This window comes from Theropithecus gelada, chromosome 20 (assembly GCF_003255815.1).
Source record: "Theropithecus gelada isolate Dixy chromosome 20, Tgel_1.0, whole genome shotgun sequence".
NCBI classification, from domain to species: Eukaryota; Metazoa; Chordata; class Mammalia; order Primates; family Cercopithecidae; genus Theropithecus; species Theropithecus gelada.
The window spans coordinates 49,519,957-49,538,952 of record NC_037688.1 but is presented as its reverse complement, the minus strand read 5'-3'; the positions used below and the strand labels follow the sequence as shown (position 1 = coordinate 49,538,952).

General features: G+C 44.9%; 1 protein-coding gene across 3 annotated transcripts in view; it reads left to right on the top strand.

Moving 5' to 3' along the window:
* The window catches only part of CLUAP1 (clusterin associated protein 1), a 39,687-nt gene that overhangs the window by 13,371 nt on the left and 7,320 nt on the right, over positions 1 to 18,996 (top strand). For all 3 annotated transcript variants that reach the window (XM_025371553.1, XM_025371555.1, XM_025371554.1), the window contains 4 exons: positions 2,188 to 2,271; positions 6,882 to 7,015; positions 10,801 to 10,942; positions 15,162 to 15,234. In XM_025371553.1, the coding sequence (XP_025227338.1) occupies positions 2,188 to 2,271; positions 6,882 to 7,015; positions 10,801 to 10,942; positions 15,162 to 15,234 (433 nt within the window). The remainder of the gene's footprint in view (positions 1 to 2,187; positions 2,272 to 6,881; positions 7,016 to 10,800; positions 10,943 to 15,161; positions 15,235 to 18,996) is intronic.

Sequence of the window (18,996 nt, the reverse complement as noted above, 5' to 3'; positions counted from 1 at the left end):
GATTACAAGCGTGAACCACTGCGTCTGGCCTAGAGTGGAGCGGTGTTTAATCCTTACCTGTAAAGATTTATGGCATTTGGGCCGGGCGCGGTGGCTCACGCCTGTAATTCTAGCACTTTGGGAGGCCGAGGTGGGCGGATCACGAAGTTAGGAGATCGAGACCATCCTGGCTAATAACAGTGAAACCCCGTCTCTACTAAAAATACAAAAAATTAGCCAGGCGAGGTGGTGGGCGCCTGTAGTCCCAGCTGCTGGGGAGGCTGAGGCAGGAAAATGGCGTGAACCCGGGAGGCAGACCTTGCAGTGAGCGGAGATCATGCCACTGCACTCCAGCCTGGGCGACAGAGCAAGACTCTGTCTCCAAAAAAAAAAAAAAAAGATTTATGGCACTTGAAGCATATGTGCTCAATCTACTGCTTTAAAATTAAATGAATTTCTTTCATTCACTTCCTATCAGGAATGCCATCCATGGCTTCTCTCTCTCACTGCCTTGCCTATGTTTGGCATACCCTGGGAGCAAACCGGAAGTGGAAGTCTGGGGAAGAGGGGCTTAGGTGCCAGGTTGCTATGTCTGCTTATCATATATTGACCTGTCAGTTGCCACCCGATGAAGTGTGGTTGGCAGAATGAAACTGCCACTGACATCTGCTAGCTAATTCAGATGATGAATAAGGCACCTCCAGGCTTTCCCCTGTTCTGTTTGTAGTGCAGTGGTGTACATATGTCTGTGTGTGTCCCTAAGAGACCCAGAGACAGGAGCTGGACACTTGCTGACTGCCACTAGAGCTGTGGCATCATTGTGAGACTTCACTTCCATCCCACAGGGACTCTTTTAGCACCATCCTGTAAAGAATGATGAAGTAACCAGTGGCAGAACTGTTCCCAAGGAAACCAAGAGAGACCCTGAATGTAGTACTTTTCAAACTCTGTATGTAGTCATGATCCGAGGAAGAGCCCCTATCCAATGTTTGTTTTTCTTTCATTCAGTAAACGTTTACTGAGGTGCAGCCCCAGGCACAGGCAAGGCACTGAGTTCTGCCTCCTTGACTAAGTCCTCACCCTGCCCTCAGCCATTCCCACCAGTGTGTGCAGGTGCACCGTGGAAGAAAGGAAGCACAAGACGAGTTTTCACACAGTGCTCTAGGAACCTTGTCTTACTCCATTCAGGCTGCCGTCACAAAACACAATAAGCTGAGTGTGACTTGTAAATAACAGATTTCTTTCTCACAGTTCTGGAGATTGGGAAGTTCTAGATGAAAGCACTAACAGATTCAGTGTCTGGCAAGGGCATGTTCCCAACAGATGTTGCCTTGTTGCTGATTCCTCACATGGCAGCAGGGGTGAGGGATCTCCCCAGGGTTTCTCTTATGAGCTAATCACCTACTAAAGGCCTCACCTCTTAACATCATCACATTGTGGGTTAGAGTTTCGACATATGAATTTTGGAGTCACGCAAATATTGTCTATAGCAAACCTCATAACTATATCCACAGTAAAATCCCATGTCTCAGAAGTTTTCAGCACTGATGTGATAGTCATGGATGTCTCCCTTGATTGGTTAATGGTTCATGCTAGGGGCAGGGCCATGGTAACTGTTCTTGTCGGTTGTGTTTGTTAGCGATAGGCAACTGAGAGGGACTTCATCCTAAGAAAGATTATAGAGGCTGGCAGGGGATCCTGACAGCAAGTTGAACTGTACTTAGTTTGGGCGTCACCTGGACAGAATGCAGGTAAAGAAGCAAATTTGGGGCTGGGCACAGTGGCTCATGCCTGTGATCCTAGCACTTTGGGAGGCCAAAGAATGTGGATCACTTGAGCCTAGGAGTTTGAAACCAGCCTGGGCAACATAGTGAGACCCTATCTCTCTTAAAAAAAAAAAAAAAAAAAGAAGCAAGTAAATTTAGGAGAAAAAATAATGGATGCTAAATTCAGTTTTGCTCATAGAGTTGGGGTCACATGGGCCTCTGGCTGAAAAGGAGGATCTTGAGCTCTGGAGAGAGGCTGGGTAGGCGCTTAGATGATGGAAGACATTATAGGAGGTGATGGTGGAAGTGTTTTTGCATCCGAGATTCACGTTGTAATGAAACTTTGGAGAATCAGTCCATAAGGCACGTCTAGATCTAGGAATACTGATTTTGAGAACTCCTTTTCTGAAAATATTTGTAAATGATTTTACCGTTTCCCTAGGAAATGAGAACAGAAGCCATTGCCAGACCTCTGGAAATAAATGAGACTGAAAAAGTGATGAGAATTGCAATAAAAGAGATTTTGGTAAGATAACTTTGCTTTTATATAATGTTTTTAATGCCTGGGATTCAAAAATACTGATTTCTTGCCCATTCAAGACAGAACAAGCTAGGCTTAGTAACGAGGGATGTGTTAGTGGGGAAATGAAAAAGAGGACATTCGAGCATACCTAGGTCACTTGCTATCATTTTTTCCCCTCGTTATAAATAAAAACAACTTCTCATGTTGTTAAAAATTCATCAGTTTCAGTAATTTCATAATTTTCAGTTATTCAAGAATTTTAATAAATAATGTTCTATTTTATTTTGTTTAACCAATTCCTCACTGCTTAGTATTTAAATTATTTCAGGGTTTTCTAAATTCCAGACAGCACTGTAATAAGTAGAAGGATCACCATTGTTTACTGCCCGCCCACATCAGTTATCCTCTCCTCTAAAGGAGTCAGTTGGAAGGCAGATCATGAGGGTGACTTTAGACTCAGATTGCTTGGGTTTGAATTCCACTGTGTGATCTTAGGCAAATTACTTAACCTCTCTGTGCCTCATTTTCCTCATCTGTAAAATAGCAAGAACTGCATTCCCAACTGTGTGGGGTCCTTATAAATATTAATCACGACAGGGCATATCAAGCCTCGTCTCTGATGCACAATAGATATTCAGTCATCATTGATGATTTCTTTTACTCAGTAGACACAGATGGGGGCCTCTGTGTACATTCAGAGTAGGCATAGAACAAGAATTTGCTATGAGTTATACAAAATTCTAAAAATCATAGGTTTTTAAAAATATATCATTCTCTTGTCATTAAACTGTAGTAACCCCTGGGTAGCCCAGCCCAGGAAGTCAGAGCCTCACAGGGGAAGAAGGGCACCACAGCCCTGGTTTGCAGGTTGGTGACAGATAGGCAGATGGATCAGATAAGTAAAAATATGGTAATGATAACGAAGCCACGTTCCTCACTGTTGGAGAAAAAAGTCACAAAAATGTCACAAAAATGGAAGGAGAGAAAATTAGAGTGAACCTGAAATTGGAGGTGTTGGTTAAATGCATAGTTTTCAATATATAGATAGATACAGGAATAAATTTTGATATGCATGTATGTACATTTAAGGAATTACATACATATGTATATAAGTATGTTTTATTTGTATACATACACATAGACACACCCACACTCATACATTTCTTAGCTCTGAGCACACCTAGCACCTGGCTTAATACCATTCTCCACCAAAAGGAACCAGAACTCTTAGGGGTAAATGGCTGATTCCAGAGTTGGGCAGGAGCAGTACAAGAAAGTAAGGAAGAGCTCAAAGGAGGAAAGGGAGCTGTTGCAAGCATGCAGAAGTCAACTTGAGTGGGCCTCTCCTGGCCAAAGTAAGGACAACTTAAGCATCAAAATAAGTTAGAATAATTAATTTTATGGCATAATAGAATGAAATAGGAAACCATGAGTTCTCACTGGCATAAAAAAAAATGAGGCCGGGCGCGGTGGCTCACACCTGTAATCCCAGCACTTTGTGAGGCCGAGGCGGGCGGATCACGAGGTCAGGAGATCGAGACCATCCTGGCTAACACGGTGAAACCCCGTCTCTACTAAAAATGCAAAAAATTAGCTGGGCGTGGCGGCGGGCGCCTGTAGTCCCAGCTACTCGGGAGGCTGAGGCAGGAGAATGGTATGAACCCAGGAGGCGGAGCTTGCAGTGAGCCGAGATCATGCCACTGCACTCCAGCCTGGGTGACTGAGCGAGACTCCATCTCAAAAAAAAAAAAAAAGAATATTGGAAGCTGAGGAGGAGCAGGTCATTCACACAGTTTCAAAGTAGCTTTCCACAAAGTACTTTTTTTGTTTTTTTTTTTTTTTCTGAGACAGAGTCTCGCTCTGTTACCCAGGCTGGAGTGCAGTGGCACAACCTCAGCTCACTGCAACCTCTGCCCCTGAGGTTCAAGTGATTCTCATGCCTTAGCCTTCTGAGTAGCTGGGATTATTGGGGCACTCCACCACACCTGGCTAATTATTGTATTTTTGTTTTATTTTATTTATTTATTTATTTTTCAGACGAAGTCTTGCTCTGTCGCCCAGGCTGGAGTGCAGTGGCGCCATCTCAGCTCACTGCAACCTCTGCCTCCTGGGTTCAAGCAATTCTTGTGCCTCGACCTCCCGAATAGCTGGAATTATAGGCATGTGCCACCACACCCAGCTAATCTTTGTTTTTTTTTTTTTTTTAGTGGAGATGGGGTTTTGCCATGTTTGGCCAGGCTTGTTTCAAACTCCTGACTTCAGGTTATCCGCCCACCTTGACCTCTCAAAGTGCTAGGATTACAGGCATGAGCCACCGTGCCTAGCCCACAGAGTACTTATTAATTACAGAGGGGAAAAGAGTCGCTTCTCAGGGAGAAGCCTGTCAGTCACCCCTTTAATCAAGTGATCAAAGTGAAGATTATCGTTGTAGAACAAATCAAAATGATGCACGCCTGGTAGGATGCAGTCACTTCTGAGTATTCCTGCCAACAATGCATATCTGACTCTAATGAGACAAAGCCAAATTGAGGGGCATTCTACAGATTAAGCAGCCTGTATGCTCCCAAAGTGAAAAGGTTCTGAAAGTCAAGGAAAGCTGAGGGGGCATTTCAGACTAAGGGAGGCTGTGGAGATGTGATGACTGGACACATAGGCAGCTCCTGTCTGCTGTTGGGGACTTCATGGGGCAAGTGGGGACAGTGGAGTGGGGCTGGGGTTAGACGGTGGTAGTGTGTCAGTGCTGGCTTCCTGTTTTGATGATTGTATTGTGGGGATGTAGGAAAAAGTCCTTACTTGTAGGAAATACACACTAAAGTATCTAGGATGTTGGAACATCTGGTCAGCAACTTACCTAGGCTGGGAAAACCGTTTTGTGTTGTACAACAGGTCTTACGTAAATTTTTGATTGTTTCTAAATTTAAAAATTAAAAAAAAAGTGTTATACCTCTAAATGCTTGCCAGTGTTCTAACTGAATCAGGCGAACACGGCATGAATGTGCCCTTAGCACTAATATGTTAAAAGTAGAGCACCCAAGAGGGGACAGGGTTCATTTCTTGGTAGAAATCTCTTAAGACTCCTTTCATTGTTAGAAAATATCTGTGATGTTTGATCATTCTAAAAACTAAACCAAAACAACAACATGGGTACTTAAAAGGGGTTAGGAAGTACAGGCCATTTATTTCAGAAACCAGGGAAAATTGTTTGTGTTTACACAGCTGTTTTGCATTGTGGATCTTTCTTGTTTGAGGAACAGATATGTTTAAGGTGGGATAAATGCACAAGGTTTTAATCTGACTTTGGTTCAAGGAAATAGTTGCCATTGACTGAAGTTGTTTAGAAAGGAGACCCACCTTTCTTCCTGTGAGGGTGAACTCACATTTCTCCTGGGGGCTTTAAGGCACTTGCAGCAAATGGATGATGAGGATTTGATTATTTTAATGAAAGTATCTTAAAAATGGCCAGTGTACTTAGACCAAAAAAATCAGACCATAAATGCATTGTCAGTAACAGTGGCTGCTTCCAAAACACACCATCCCTGAGAGTTGTGGAGAGTGTCTGGGCTTCTTAGGCCATTTCTCTGTGGAGCCCATAGCTTTTCAGAGACTTGCAGGAAAACAGAGTAACCCCTTTACGGGATGCTACACGTAGGCAAAGTGCTGGAGGAGAAAGCCCCACCTTGGCCACCAGGAACTTAATGCAGGGCTGGAAAGCCAGAACCCTGGGGGGGCAGTTCCACGCTCAGCTGGGTGGCAGTCCAGATTCCTCATGAAGAGATTGGAGCCTGAACCACAGGCATGTGACCTGGCAGGCCACTGGACAAGACGCATGTGAAGACAGTGCGCTACCTGTCACTCTACCTGCCTCAAATGAACCTTTTCTTAGGATAGGGAGACTTATGTCATTGTCAGTGGGCCCGTGTCCCCTTTCCCTTCTTTACTCAGCCTCTGTTGCCCAAGGGCCTCTCTCTGACTGTTGCTCTGGGCCCCTTCCCGAGCTGGTGCACATCAGTGTGGCCAGTGCCACTGTGGGAACTGCTTTTGTACTGACTGCAGCATGGTTTCTTCTCATTTTTAGTCTGTAGTCAAGCTTCTGTTGCCAGGGAGAGGGAAGAGGGACCTTCTCTCAGTCCCAGCAGGCAGTGGGTTAGGGCTGGGACCAGCTGTTTCTTTCTCTCCCCTCTAGCAGTACTTGGTGTGTGTGTATTCTGTAAGTCGGGTGTTTGTAACTAGGGGCATGGCCTGAATGATAAAAAGGCAGATTGACCATCCAGACTGATGTGTACCTTGTTCTAACCGAGTGAGCCAGACAAAAGATGGCAGGCCTCTCCACCTTGACCAGGACACTCTTCTTTCCATCTTCACTTCTTTCCCTGGGCAGAAATGCCTGCTTTTCATGGGGGAGAAAAAGATAACTTTTTCTGGACCTGTGTGACATTCTCCCTGGAACTAGTGGGTTAAGTGAGTCATTGCTTGGGGAAGTGTCTACTTTATTTATTTGCTTTTGTGTTTGTTAAGCATAATGTTGCCATGCCTGAAGAGTTGCAGAATTCTTCTGTGAGTTAGGATGGCTGTTTTTATTGCCACCTTGTCTCATTATTTCCCATTAAATATAGACACAGGTTCAGAAGACTAAAGACCTGCTCAATAATGTGGCCTCTGATGAAGCTAATTTAGAAGCCAAAATTGAAAAGAGAAAATTAGAACTGGAAAGAAATCGGAAGCGACTAGAGACTCTGCAGAGTGTCAGGTAGATATGAACACTTGGAGAATGAGTAGAAAGATGTCCTGGAAAGTTCAAACAAACTGGGCGTGGTGGCTCATGTCTGAAATCTCAGCTACTCATGAGGCTGGGGCGGGGGGTTCTCTTGAGCCCAGGAATTTGAGACCAACCTGCGCAGCATAATGAAACCCCATCTCTAAAAATTTTTAAAAATTACCTCAGTGTGGTGGTACACACCTGTAGTCCCAGCTACTTGGGAGGCTGAGGCAGGAGGATTGCTTGAGCCCAGGAGGTTGAGGCTGCACTGAGCTATGGTTGCATCACTGCACTCCAGCCTAAGCAAAAGAACGAGGCCCTGACGCTAAAAGAAAAAAGAAAAGTTAGAACAAAGACTTAAGAGAATAGAATATGATCTTAACTCTTCTTAAGCAATGAAAAAAAGCCTTACATAAAGATATCTTCACCTCAAAATGTGCATGTGTTGCCTGTCGTAACAAGCAGATGGCTAAACTCATTCTCTTTATTGCTTGCCAGTATGTCTGGAAAACTGCTTTATGCTTGAACTGCCCTTTAAGCTTTTATAGCTTCTTGGAACTCAAGGCAGAGTAAGTGAATCCAGATGGGGAAATCCAGACGTGGTCTGCTAAGATCTTGCCATAAATTAGGTAGAAACAGAAACATACTCCTGCCTCTTTGTTGGCATAGATTTTAGACTTTATTTAAACCTTGATCATTCCTCACCAGTCAGTAATTCGTCTTTCTTCCTACTTTACCTCATTGGAAATGTATTTCCCAGGAATACTGATGGAGAATAGTGGTGCCGGCCCTCTGTTCTCTTCTTCGTTCTGCACCTCTTTCCCTCCCCCGTGCTTCTGCTCTTTCTCCCTTTTCGTTCTCCCTTCATTTTTCTTTCTTCTTGGCTCCCTCCTCTTCCCAGCTGCCTGCTCTGGTCGAATATGTTTTGCCTTTTTGGATGTTGGTGGCTGGCTACACCCTGGCCACTGTCCCAAGGTCTGTGGGGAGACAGCACCTGGGGCAGTGACAGCAACCACAGGGAGCGCCCTGGCTCCTCCCCACCCAGCACAAAGCCGAGGCCCTTCCTGAAACTGGCTGTTTACCTCTGGAGCCTCACAGAGGGAAAAAAAAACAGAAGTCATTGCTGCCAGATAGATTGATCTACTCGACATATTCCACCTTTAAAGCATCAATTCGTTTTTGTTAAGCTCCAAATCCTTTTATTTTATTTTATTTTATTTTATTTTATTTTATTTTGAGGCGGAGTCTTCACTGTGTCCCCCAGGCTGGAGTGCAGTGGCACCATCTCGGCTCACTGCAAGCTCCGCCTCCCGGGTTCGCGCCATTCTCCTGCCTCAGCCTCCCCAGTAGCTGGGACTACAGGCGCCCGCCACCGCGCCCGGCTAATTTTTTGTATTGTAGTAGAGACGGGGTTTCACCTTGTTAGCCAGGATGGTCTCGATCTCCTGACCTCGTAATCCGCCCGCCTCGGCCTCCCAAAGTGCAGGGATTACAGGCGTGAGCCACCGCGCCCAGCCTCCAAATCCTTTTAACAGAAAAAAAAGTTTCTTTGTTTTGCTGTAGTTCAAAAGATTATAATTATTTCTTAGTTTATCTGCTTATATATATATATATATATATATTTTTTTTTTTTTTTTTTTTTTTGAGACAGAGTCTCGCTCTGTCGCCCAGGCTGGAGTGCAGTGGCCGGATCTCAGCTCACTGCAAGCTCCGCCTCCTGGGTTCACGCCATTCTCCTGCCTCAGCCTCCCGAGTAGCTGGGACTACAGGCACCCGCCACCTCGCCCGGCTAGTTTTTTGTATTTTTTTAGTAGAGACGGGGTGTCACCGTGTTAGCCAGGATGATCTCGATCTCCCAACCTCGTGATCCGCCCGTCTCGGCCTCCCAAAGTGCTGGGATTACAGGCTTGAGCCACCGCGCCCGGCCGTTTATCTGCTTATATTTTTAAAAGAGTAGAATTTTTCCTTTAAGGTCAATAATAAGAAAAAAAGAAAAAGTTCAGCAAATCAATTGAAATAGATTTTTATGTTTTTTTGTTTTGTTTTGTTTTTGTTTTTATTTATTTATTTATTTTTTTTTGAGATGGAGTTTTGCTCTGTTGCCCAGGTGGGAGTACAGTGGTGCGATCTCAGCTCACTGCAACCTCCGCCTCCCGGATTCAAGCAATTCTCCTGCCCCGGTCTCTCAACTAGCTGGGATTACAGGCAGCTGCCACCACGCCCAGCTAATTTTTGTATTTTTAGTAGAGATGGAGTTTCACGAGGTTGGCCAGGCTGGTCTTGAACTCCTGACCTTATGATCCACCCGCCTCGGCCTCCCAAAGTGCTGGGATTACAGGTGTGAGTCACCACGCCTGGCCTTTTAAAAAAATTTTTTATTGTTTAAAAACCTCTTTAGACTGGGCACAGTGATTCATGTCTGTAATCCCGGCACTTTGAGAGGCCGAGGCAGACAGATCGCTTGAACTCAGGGGTTCAAGACCAGCCTGGGCAACATGGCGAAATCCCATCTGTACAAAAAATATATATAAAAAATAGTCGGGCATAGTGGCATATGTCTGTAGTCCCAGCTACTTGGGGCCTGAGCCAGGAGGATCACCTGAGCCCAGGCGTTTGATGCTTCAGTGAGCCATGATCACACCACTGCAGTCTAGCCTGGGTGACAAAGTGAGACCCTGTCTCAAAAAAACAAACAAAAAAACGCCAGCTTTAATTCGTAACAACCTATGGTCCCCTTTTTAGAGGATTGCTTAAAATTTGTAATAGCCTGACAGTAGAACACTATTATTGTTACTATTATTTCTTTTGAGATGGAGTCTCGCTATGTCGCCCAGGCTGGAGTGCAGTGGCGCAATCTTGGCTAACTGCAACCTCCGCCTCCCAGGTTCAAGCGATTCTCCTGCCTCAGCCACCTGAGTGGCTGAGATTACAGGCATGTGCCACCATGCCTGGGTAATTTTTGTGTTTTTAGTGGAGACGAGGTTTCACCATGTTGGCCAGGCTGGTCTCAAACTCCTGACCTCAGTTGATCCGCCTGCCTTGGCCTCCCAAAGTGCTGGGATTACAGGCGTGAGTCGCCACACCCAGCCGACAGTAGAACATTATACCCAAATAAGATAATAATATATATATTTGTTGATTTTGAGAGATGTGTCTGGTAGGTGACTTTTTGCCTTTAGAGATGGGGTCTCAGCGTGTCCCCAGGCTGGAGGGCTGGAGTGCCATGGCAAGGTCAGAGGATCCTCACTCACTGCAGCCTTGAACTCCAGGCTCAATCATTCTCCTACCTCAGCCTCCCTAAATGCTAGGGTTACAGGTGTGAGCCGATGCACCCGGCCTGATCTTTTTTAACTCTATTGACATTATGATATATTGAAATGAAAAAAAAAGATTATAGAATTTCTTAGTATGTTTAATTTTTGTTTAAAATGCATTCCTATCTATATGCATAGAAAAGTCTGGAAGGATATATGTCAACTATCAAACGCTTATACCTGGTGATGGGATTATCAGTAATTTTTACATCATTCTTCATACTTTCAGGATTATTTCAAGTTTTTACAAAGAGTACATCTTATGATGAAAAAGAAGTATGTCCATTTTCGGGGGAGAAAGGAGAAGAGGGAAAATATTTGTAAGCAGTTATAAGAATGAAGGCCCTTCTCTAATTAAGGGTTTCCAGAGAAGGCCACCATGGAGTCTAAAACTGTGAATACCCATTTCAAACTACTGCACATTAACTCACCTTTCCCTTTTTATTTATTTGCTTGTCTTAGGCCATGTTTTATGGATGAGTATGAGAAGACTGAGGAAGAATTACAAAAGCAGTATGACATTTATCTGGAGAAATTTCAAAATCTCACTTACCTGGAGCAGCAGCTTGAAGAGCATCATAGGATGGAGCAAGAAAGGTTTGAGGTGAGCTGAGCCTGTCCTCTGTTCAGCCATTCCTTCTGGTGTGTTATTTTGTACTGGGTAACAGGTCATTTTGTTAATATTATTGTAAAAAAAATATCAGTACATGTTTTTTCTCCCTGGTCAGTCTGAGGATTGCTCATGTCATGCATTTGTTTTGCTGGCAGTGTACCCTGGACTCCAGGGTTGTCAAATCTTTGATGTCATATTTCATCAGGTTTAGTCAGTTGAGAGTACAGACAGGGCCGACGTGAGGCCTATGCGGCTGCATAAGACCCTGTGCCGACATGGGGCCTGTGCTTGCTTTCAGGCCCTGTTGTCAATGTCTGGAAATGCATAATAATTTTTTTTTTTTTTTTTTTTTGAGACGGAGTCTCACTCTGTCGCCCAGGCAGGAGTGCAGTGGCTGGATCCCAGCTCACTGCAAGCTCCGCCTCCCGGGTTTACACCATTCTCCTGCCTCAGCCTCCCGAGTAGCTGGGACTACAGGCACCCGCCACCTCACCCAGCTAGTTATTTTTTTTTTTTTTTTTTTTTTTTTGAGACAGAGTCTCGCTCTGTCGCCCAGGCTGGAGTGCAGTGGCCGGATCTCAGCTCACTGCAAGCTCTGCCTCTCAGGTTTACGCCATTCTCCTGCCTCAGCCTCCCAAGTAGCTGGGACTACAGGCGCCCACCACCTCGCCCGGCTAGTTTTTTGTATTTTTTAGTAGAGACGGGGTTTCACTGTCTTAGCCAGGATGGTCTTGATCTTCTGACCTCGTGATCCGCCCGTCTCGGCCTCCCAAAGTGCTGGGATTACAGGCTTGAGCCACCGCGCCCGGCCCATAATAATTTTTAAGTGTATTTTATTTTCCGCTGATCCCAAAAATTACGTAGCTGGTCTCGAGTGCAGATTTAAAAGCTTGCTTGGCTTTGGCAGGTCAAGGCGGGTGGATCACTTGGGGTCAGGAGTTTGAGACCAGCCTGGCCAACATGTGAAACACTGCCTCTCCTAAAAATAAAAAAATTAGGCCGGCGCAGTGGCTCAAGCCTGTAATCCCAGCACTTTGGGAGGCTGAGACGGGTGGATCACGAGGTCAGGAGATCAAGACCATCCTGGCTAACACGGTGAAACCCCATCTCTACTAAAAATACAAAAAAAAATTAGCCGGGCGAGGTGGCAGGCGCCTGTAGTCCCAGCTACTCGAGAGGCTGAGGCAGGAGAATGGCGTGAACCCAGGAGGCGGAGCTTGCAGTGAGCTGGATCCAGCCACTGCACTCCAGCCTGGGCGACAGAGCGAGACTCCGTCTCAAAAAATAAATAAATAAAAATAAAAAATAAAAAAATTAGCCGGGTGTGGTGGTGCATGCCTATAGTCCCAGCTACTCGGGAGGCTGAGACAGGAGAATCTCTTGAACCTAGGAGGCAGAGGCTGCAGTTAGCCAAGATTGTGCCACTGTACTCCAGCCTAGGCAACAGAGCAAGATCCTGTCTCCAAAAATAAAAAAACAAAGCTTGCTTAGTCAGTTCACATAAAGATTTTCAAGGCAAGGTGCAATGGCTCATACTTGTAATTCCAGCACTTTGGGAGGCTTAGGCAGGAGGATCACTGGAGCCCAAGAATCCGAGACCAGTTTGGGCAACATAGTGAGACCCGTCTCTACAAAGAAGTAAAAATAAATTAGGCCGGGCGCAGTGGCTCACGTCTGTAATCCCAGCACTTTGGGAGGCCGAGGCGGGCGGATCACGAGGTCAGGAGATCGAGACCATCCTGGCTAACATGGTGAAACCCTGTCTCTATAAAAATACAAAAAATTAGCCGGGCGTGGTGGCAGGCGCCTGTAGTCCCAGCTACTCTGGAGGCTGAGGCAGGAAAATGGCGTGAACCCAGGAGGCAGAGCTTGTGGTGAGCCGAGATTGCATCACTGCACTCCAGCCTGGGCGGCAGAGCGAGACTGTCTCAAATAAATAAATAAATAAACAAACTAACTAACTGGGCATGGTGTTGCACACCTATTGTCCCAGCTACTTGGGAGCCTGAGATGGGAGGATTGCTTGAGCCTGGGAGTTTGAAGTTGGAGTGAACCATGATCATGCTACTGCACTCCAGCTTGGTTGACAGAGCAAGACTCTGTCTCAAAAAAAAAAAAAAAAAAAAAAAGCGGGGAGGGGGGCCTGGCGTGGTGGCTCACGCCTGTAATCCCAGCACTTTGGGTGGATCACGAGGTCAGGAGTTTGAGATCAGCTTGTCCAAGATGGTGAAACCCCCTCTACTAAAAATACAAAATTTATCTGGTATGGTGGCGGGCGCCTGTAATCCCAGCTACTTGGGAGGCTGAGGCAGGAGAATTGCTTGAACCCAGGAGGCGGAGGTTGTAGTGAACAGAGATCGCGCCACTGCACTCGCCTGGGCAACAGAGCAAGACACCGTCTCAACAGAAAAAAAAAAAGAAAAAAAGGATTTTCAAATTATGGTTAATTGAATCACCAAAATAGCTCATTGGAGATTGTTTTGTAAAGAGGAATGGCAGTTTATTGGTTGATTGTGGGAAATATATGTGGCCTTGAACCTGACCAACCATCTTACAGGTTCCTTTCATCCCCGTGGGTAAGGCCATTTAGGAAAGAGTATTTCAGATCCGAGCATGAGTTGATAAATGTGGAATTTAGAGCAAAAGAAATTGAACCAAGTTGTGATCAATTTTTGAATTGCCCTATCCTTAACCTGAGAATGGTCTTTTAGACTCCATTTTCATGATGAAATTGGTCTACAGTCTCCCCTTCTCATGCTCTTGACAGCTTTTGGCATTAAGGTTATACTAGGCTTCTTACAATTCTGAGCATTTGAGTTGGGCAGAGCTAGTGTGTTGTCCAGGAGGGCTAACTGGGAGTACCTAACGCATCCATGTGGACACATGTCATCTTGACGAGGAATTCATTAATAGCATTACTCTGTGGCAGAGGCAGGCCATGGAGAAATGGTACAGGACAGGCACATTTCAAGGGCAGTGGAAAGAGCCTGGAGTTTAGAACATTTTAAACATTGGGTACCTGGGAAAGAACAGTCAAGGGCAGTGAAAAGAAACATTTTGTTGTATTATCTGGGGCCACCTCTGGGTTCAGAGAACAAACCAAACAGTATGCCTCAGAATGGTGGATAGGTGGCCCAGGAGACTTCCGGGGGAGCCCTCTACCCTACCCTTCCTTCAACGAGTACATCTCTTTTTCTCTTACTCACTCTCGCACTCTGTCCTTAGAATACCTGTTCCCTCGAAATACCCCATGACTGAAACACAGTGCTTTATTTTTAATGTTTAGAACAACAACAATATTTAAAGCCAGCTTCCTCCCTCTGTCTGTCCCTCCCCCACCCTGCACCCCCCATCCCTCTCTCTCTCTCTCTTTCTCTTTCTTGACAGGGTCTCACTGTGTTACCTGCCACTCTGTCTGGAGTGCAGAGTGTGATCATAGCTCACTGTAGCCTCAGACCTAGGCTCAAGTGATCCTCCCACCTCAGCCTCTTGAGTAACTGGGACTATAGGCACGTGCCACCATACCTGGCTAAATTTTTAAAATGTATTGTAGAGATGAGGTTTCCCTATGTTGCCCAGGCTGGTCTCAAACTCCTGGGCTCAAGTGATCCTCCTGCCTTGGTCTCCCAAAGCATGGGGGTTACAGGTGTGAGCTACCACGCCCAGCCCCCATTTTCTTTCTTGATAATAAGGCCATATTTTATGATCTGAGATGTTTCCTCTTTTCCCCACCCCTATTCCCATCCTTACCTATCCTACCATTTAGCATCTTTTGAGCTGGAATCTGAAGGCAGGGCAGGAAAGATAAATGATAAAATCTATACTTTCTTCCTTTGAAAGCAAGAGGCCTGTCTCTACCCTAAAATTAGATGTGTCTGTTCTGTGTCCCCAGGCCATACAGGCACGCATGGTGGGCGTTTAGTTCTCCTCAGAGGCAGGGAAGTGTAGTTGGAGAAGCATGGGGTTGGGGCAGCTGCTTCATTCTGGGTGCCTGTGTCCACCAGGCCACCAGGTGACCTCAGAGAGAAAGGGCAGTAAATTTCGGGACCCTGGAGTTGCTCAGGCCGTGTTAATTCTCTTCCCCTTCCTTGAGTTTAGTTCTTTTTTTGTTCTGTAGCACAAACTTAGCAGTCCTTACGCAGTGGTGAAGAAGAATAGAACAGTCCAGAAAAGGGCCGTCTCTCCTGAGTCTGTTTTTCCTCTTCCACAGGAAGCTAAAAACACTCTCTGCCTGATACAGAACAAGCTCAAGGAGGAAGAGAAGCGCCTGCTGAAGAGTGGAAGTAAGGCTGGGCTTTGTAGATGAGCAGTTTACTCTGGACTAGCATTTTCAGCCTTGAGATATATGTGTGTGTATGTGTGTGTGTGTGTGTGTATATATATATATATTTAAATATGTGTTTTCTTCCTTTTTTCAGCAGTTTTTTTTTTATTGTAATAAGAACACTTCACTTTACATCTTCAATTTTGAAAAGGATAATAAAATATTGTTGACTATAGGTACAAAAATATTTTCAAAAGGCAGTTTTCTCACAACTTCTATTTTGTGTACCATTGTATTCACTCAAGAGTCTGGTTTAAATATAGCATTTAAAACACATTTCATTCTTGTGCCAGTTAAGATAGTGTTTTCCCCTGTTTAAATTATAGTTTGAATTATATATGATGTGTAACTGTAAGAAAAGGTGGTCCTAGAGGTGTGTAGGGTTCTGTATTTTCAGGCTGACTGATGGAAAACAAGCATTGGGATGCAGTGCAGGGAGAGGGGCCACTCGCTTCATGATGGTCCCCATGCCGCTGAGATGTCCCCCATAATCCAGAATGGCTCAGCAAGACACTCAGCTGGAGAGACACAGGGTTACGTCCATACAAGGCCGAGATTCCAGGAAGGAGCTCTCTGTGACCAGGCAGCTTCCCTTATCCCTGAACTTCAGTGTCAAGTCACTGTCAGGGACCAGTAGCAGCCCAGGATCTTCCTGCTCAGTCAACAGCCTTCTTGCACAGAGTTCCTCCTCCTCTTGCTGATTGCTCTTTCTTTTCTTCATGGCGAAATATTCTGTTTGATCTCATGTTGAGGGCAGCGTACTCTCTCTCTCTTTCTCTTTCTTTGCCATTTCCCTTGTATCTCTCTCATTTTGCACCTGTTCTATGACTCTGTCGTCTGAATCTCAGGAAACCCTGGAGGAAGGATAGGGACTGCTGGGAAGTCCTCCAGGAACAAGGTTAGGAAATTTGAAGGGCATGTCTAGCCAAAGCAGCCCTCCCCTTTTTATTTCCATGTCAGCCAGGAGCATGAGAAGCAGCCCTCAGTGATCAGCCTGCATGAGGTTTGTCCCTTGCGAGAGGCCCGACTCAGGTAGGAGCCCTGGTTGGTTACTTGCATCCCATTCTGTCCCTGGGCCAGGATGCTAAGACCTGTCATGCTGATCTTGCTTTATTCACCAAGATTTACCTCTGTGTTTTCTTCTAGGAGTTCTGTAGTTTTAGCTCTTACATTTAGGTCTCTGATCCACTTTGAGTTAATTTTTATATATGGTATGAGACAGGGGGTCCAACTTCATTCTTTTGCATGTGGCTGTTCAGTCATCCTATTATCATCTGTTGAAAAGACTATTATTTCTCCATTGAATTATACTGGCATGTGGTCAGCCATACTTAATTTTAATTGTCATTGTCAGCTCAGTGGTTTCAGTGTCAGCATGCATTAATGTCTTAGTCTGTTTTGTGCTGCTATAACAGAATACCTGAGACTGGGTAATTATATATTTTACATAAAATATATACAGCATTATATATATGGATACATGCAGTCATCCCTCAATATCTGTGGAGAACTGGTACCAGAACCCACCTGTGGATACCAAAATCCACAGGTGTTCAAGTCTTTTGCATATAACCTATGCACATCCTCCTGTATACTTTAAATCATCTCTAGGTTACATAAAATACCTAACATAATGCCTATATATCACTTCATTCACATGGATTCAGCATAGTACTTGGCATGTGGCAAATTCAAGTTTTGCTTTTTGGAACTTTGTAGATTTTTTTTTTTCCAAATAATTGTAGATTTTTTTTCCAAATAATTCAGATCCATGGTTGGCTGAACCCATGGATGTGAAATCCATGGATACAGAGGGCTAGTTTTGTATGTGTCTGTATGTGTGTGTGTTTATATATATATGACATATATATATAATATATAATATATGACATATATATAATATATAATATATGACACATAATATGACATATACTGCCATATATGACATATGACAATTATATAACATATAATATATTAGTATTAGTTTATATTATTATCATTATAAACAGAAATTTACTTGTCTGAAACTTAATGAGCCACAGTTCTGGGGGCAAGTCCAAGATCAAGGAGTTGCATCTTGCTGCACTATCCCATGACAGAAGGGCAAAGAAAGGGGGAGAGAGAGCAAGAGATCAAACCCACAGCCTCAAGCCCTTTTATAACCAGCATTAGTCTGTTCTTCAGGACGGAGCCCTCGTGACCTAAACACCTCCCAATCTGCCCCACCTCCCAACACTGTTGCATTGGGATTTAAGTTTCCAACGCGTGCTTTTCAGAGACACATTGAAATCATATGATAGCAATTGACTTTAGTTTACCTGCTCACTTCTCAAGTCTGTATTGGTTTGAGTTATAAGAAGAAATTTTATTGAGCCTGAGGTACATGTATTAATTTTATTTTAAAATTGATTATATAATTTGATTTGCATTGCATGGGATAAGGATTTAATGTCTTAATTTCCTGGATGGCATAAGAAATGAACTAAGCTGAATAGTGGTTTCATTTTGTAGTCATTAATTGATGTTAATATTTAATAATATTCTCTGTAAAGACTTTCAGAAGGTTTCAAAGTAATTGTGTCGAAGCCCAGGATGTTGTTATTGACACTTTCTCCAGCTCCTAGGTTGGCCCTTCCTGTACTATAAAGCACAGCTCTTCTCTCCATGGCTAAAGAAAGCAGAAAACCTTCCCACAGTGCCCAGCTAGATACTGTTACCATTTCATTACTCTCTCTTGTTTTTTTTTTTTTTTTTTTTTTTTTTTTGTTGAGACAGAGTCTCGCTCTGTCGCCCAGGCTGGAGTGCAGTGGCCGGATCTCAGCTCACTGCAAGCTCCGCCTCCCGGGTTCACGCCATTCTCGAGACGGAGTCTCGCTCTGCTGCCCAGGGTGGAGGGCAGTGGTGTGATGTCGGCTCACTGCAACCTCCGCCTCCCAAGTTCAAGCAATTCTCATGCCTCAGCCTCCTTAATAGCTGGGACTACAGGTGCGCACCACCACGCCTGACTAGTTTTTGTATTTTTAGTACAGACAGGGTTTCACCATGCTGGCCAGGCTGGTCTCAAACTCCTAACCTCAGGTGATCTGCCCACCTCAGCCTCCCAAAGTGCTAGGATTACAGGCATGAGCCACTGCGCCCGGCCACATTACCCTCTTATAGTAGGGCCATAGCAGAGCCTTTGGGCAGACTAACAATTACTGTTCTTCCAAACTAACTTCTGAGTCAGTCATCAGAACAGGGTCCTCCAAGTCCGTCCTTACAAAACCTGTGTGGCTCCCTGGGTGCAGAGAAGTCAGGTGCCAGGCAGTGAAAGGTCTTTCTCCCCACAGTGGAGACTCCTTCTATAGGTTCCCTTTAGGAAATATTCAGCCTATAGGTGTAAGACTCCAAAGAATGTATTTAAGAAATTAATAGGCCGGGCGCGGTGGCTCAAGCCTGTAATCCCAGCACTTGGGGAGGCCGAGACGGGTGGATCACGAGGTCAGGAGATCGAGACCATCCTGACTAACACGGTGAAACCCCGTCTCTACTAAAAATACAAAAAACTAGCCGGGCGAGGTGGCGGGCGCCTGTAGTCCCAGCTACTCGGGAGGCTGAGGCAAGAGAATGGCGTGAACCCGGGAGGCGGAGCTTGCAGTGAGCTGAGATCCGGCCACTGCACTCCAGCCTGGGCGACAGAGCCAGACTCCGTCTCAAAAAAAAAAAAAAAAAAAAAAAAAAA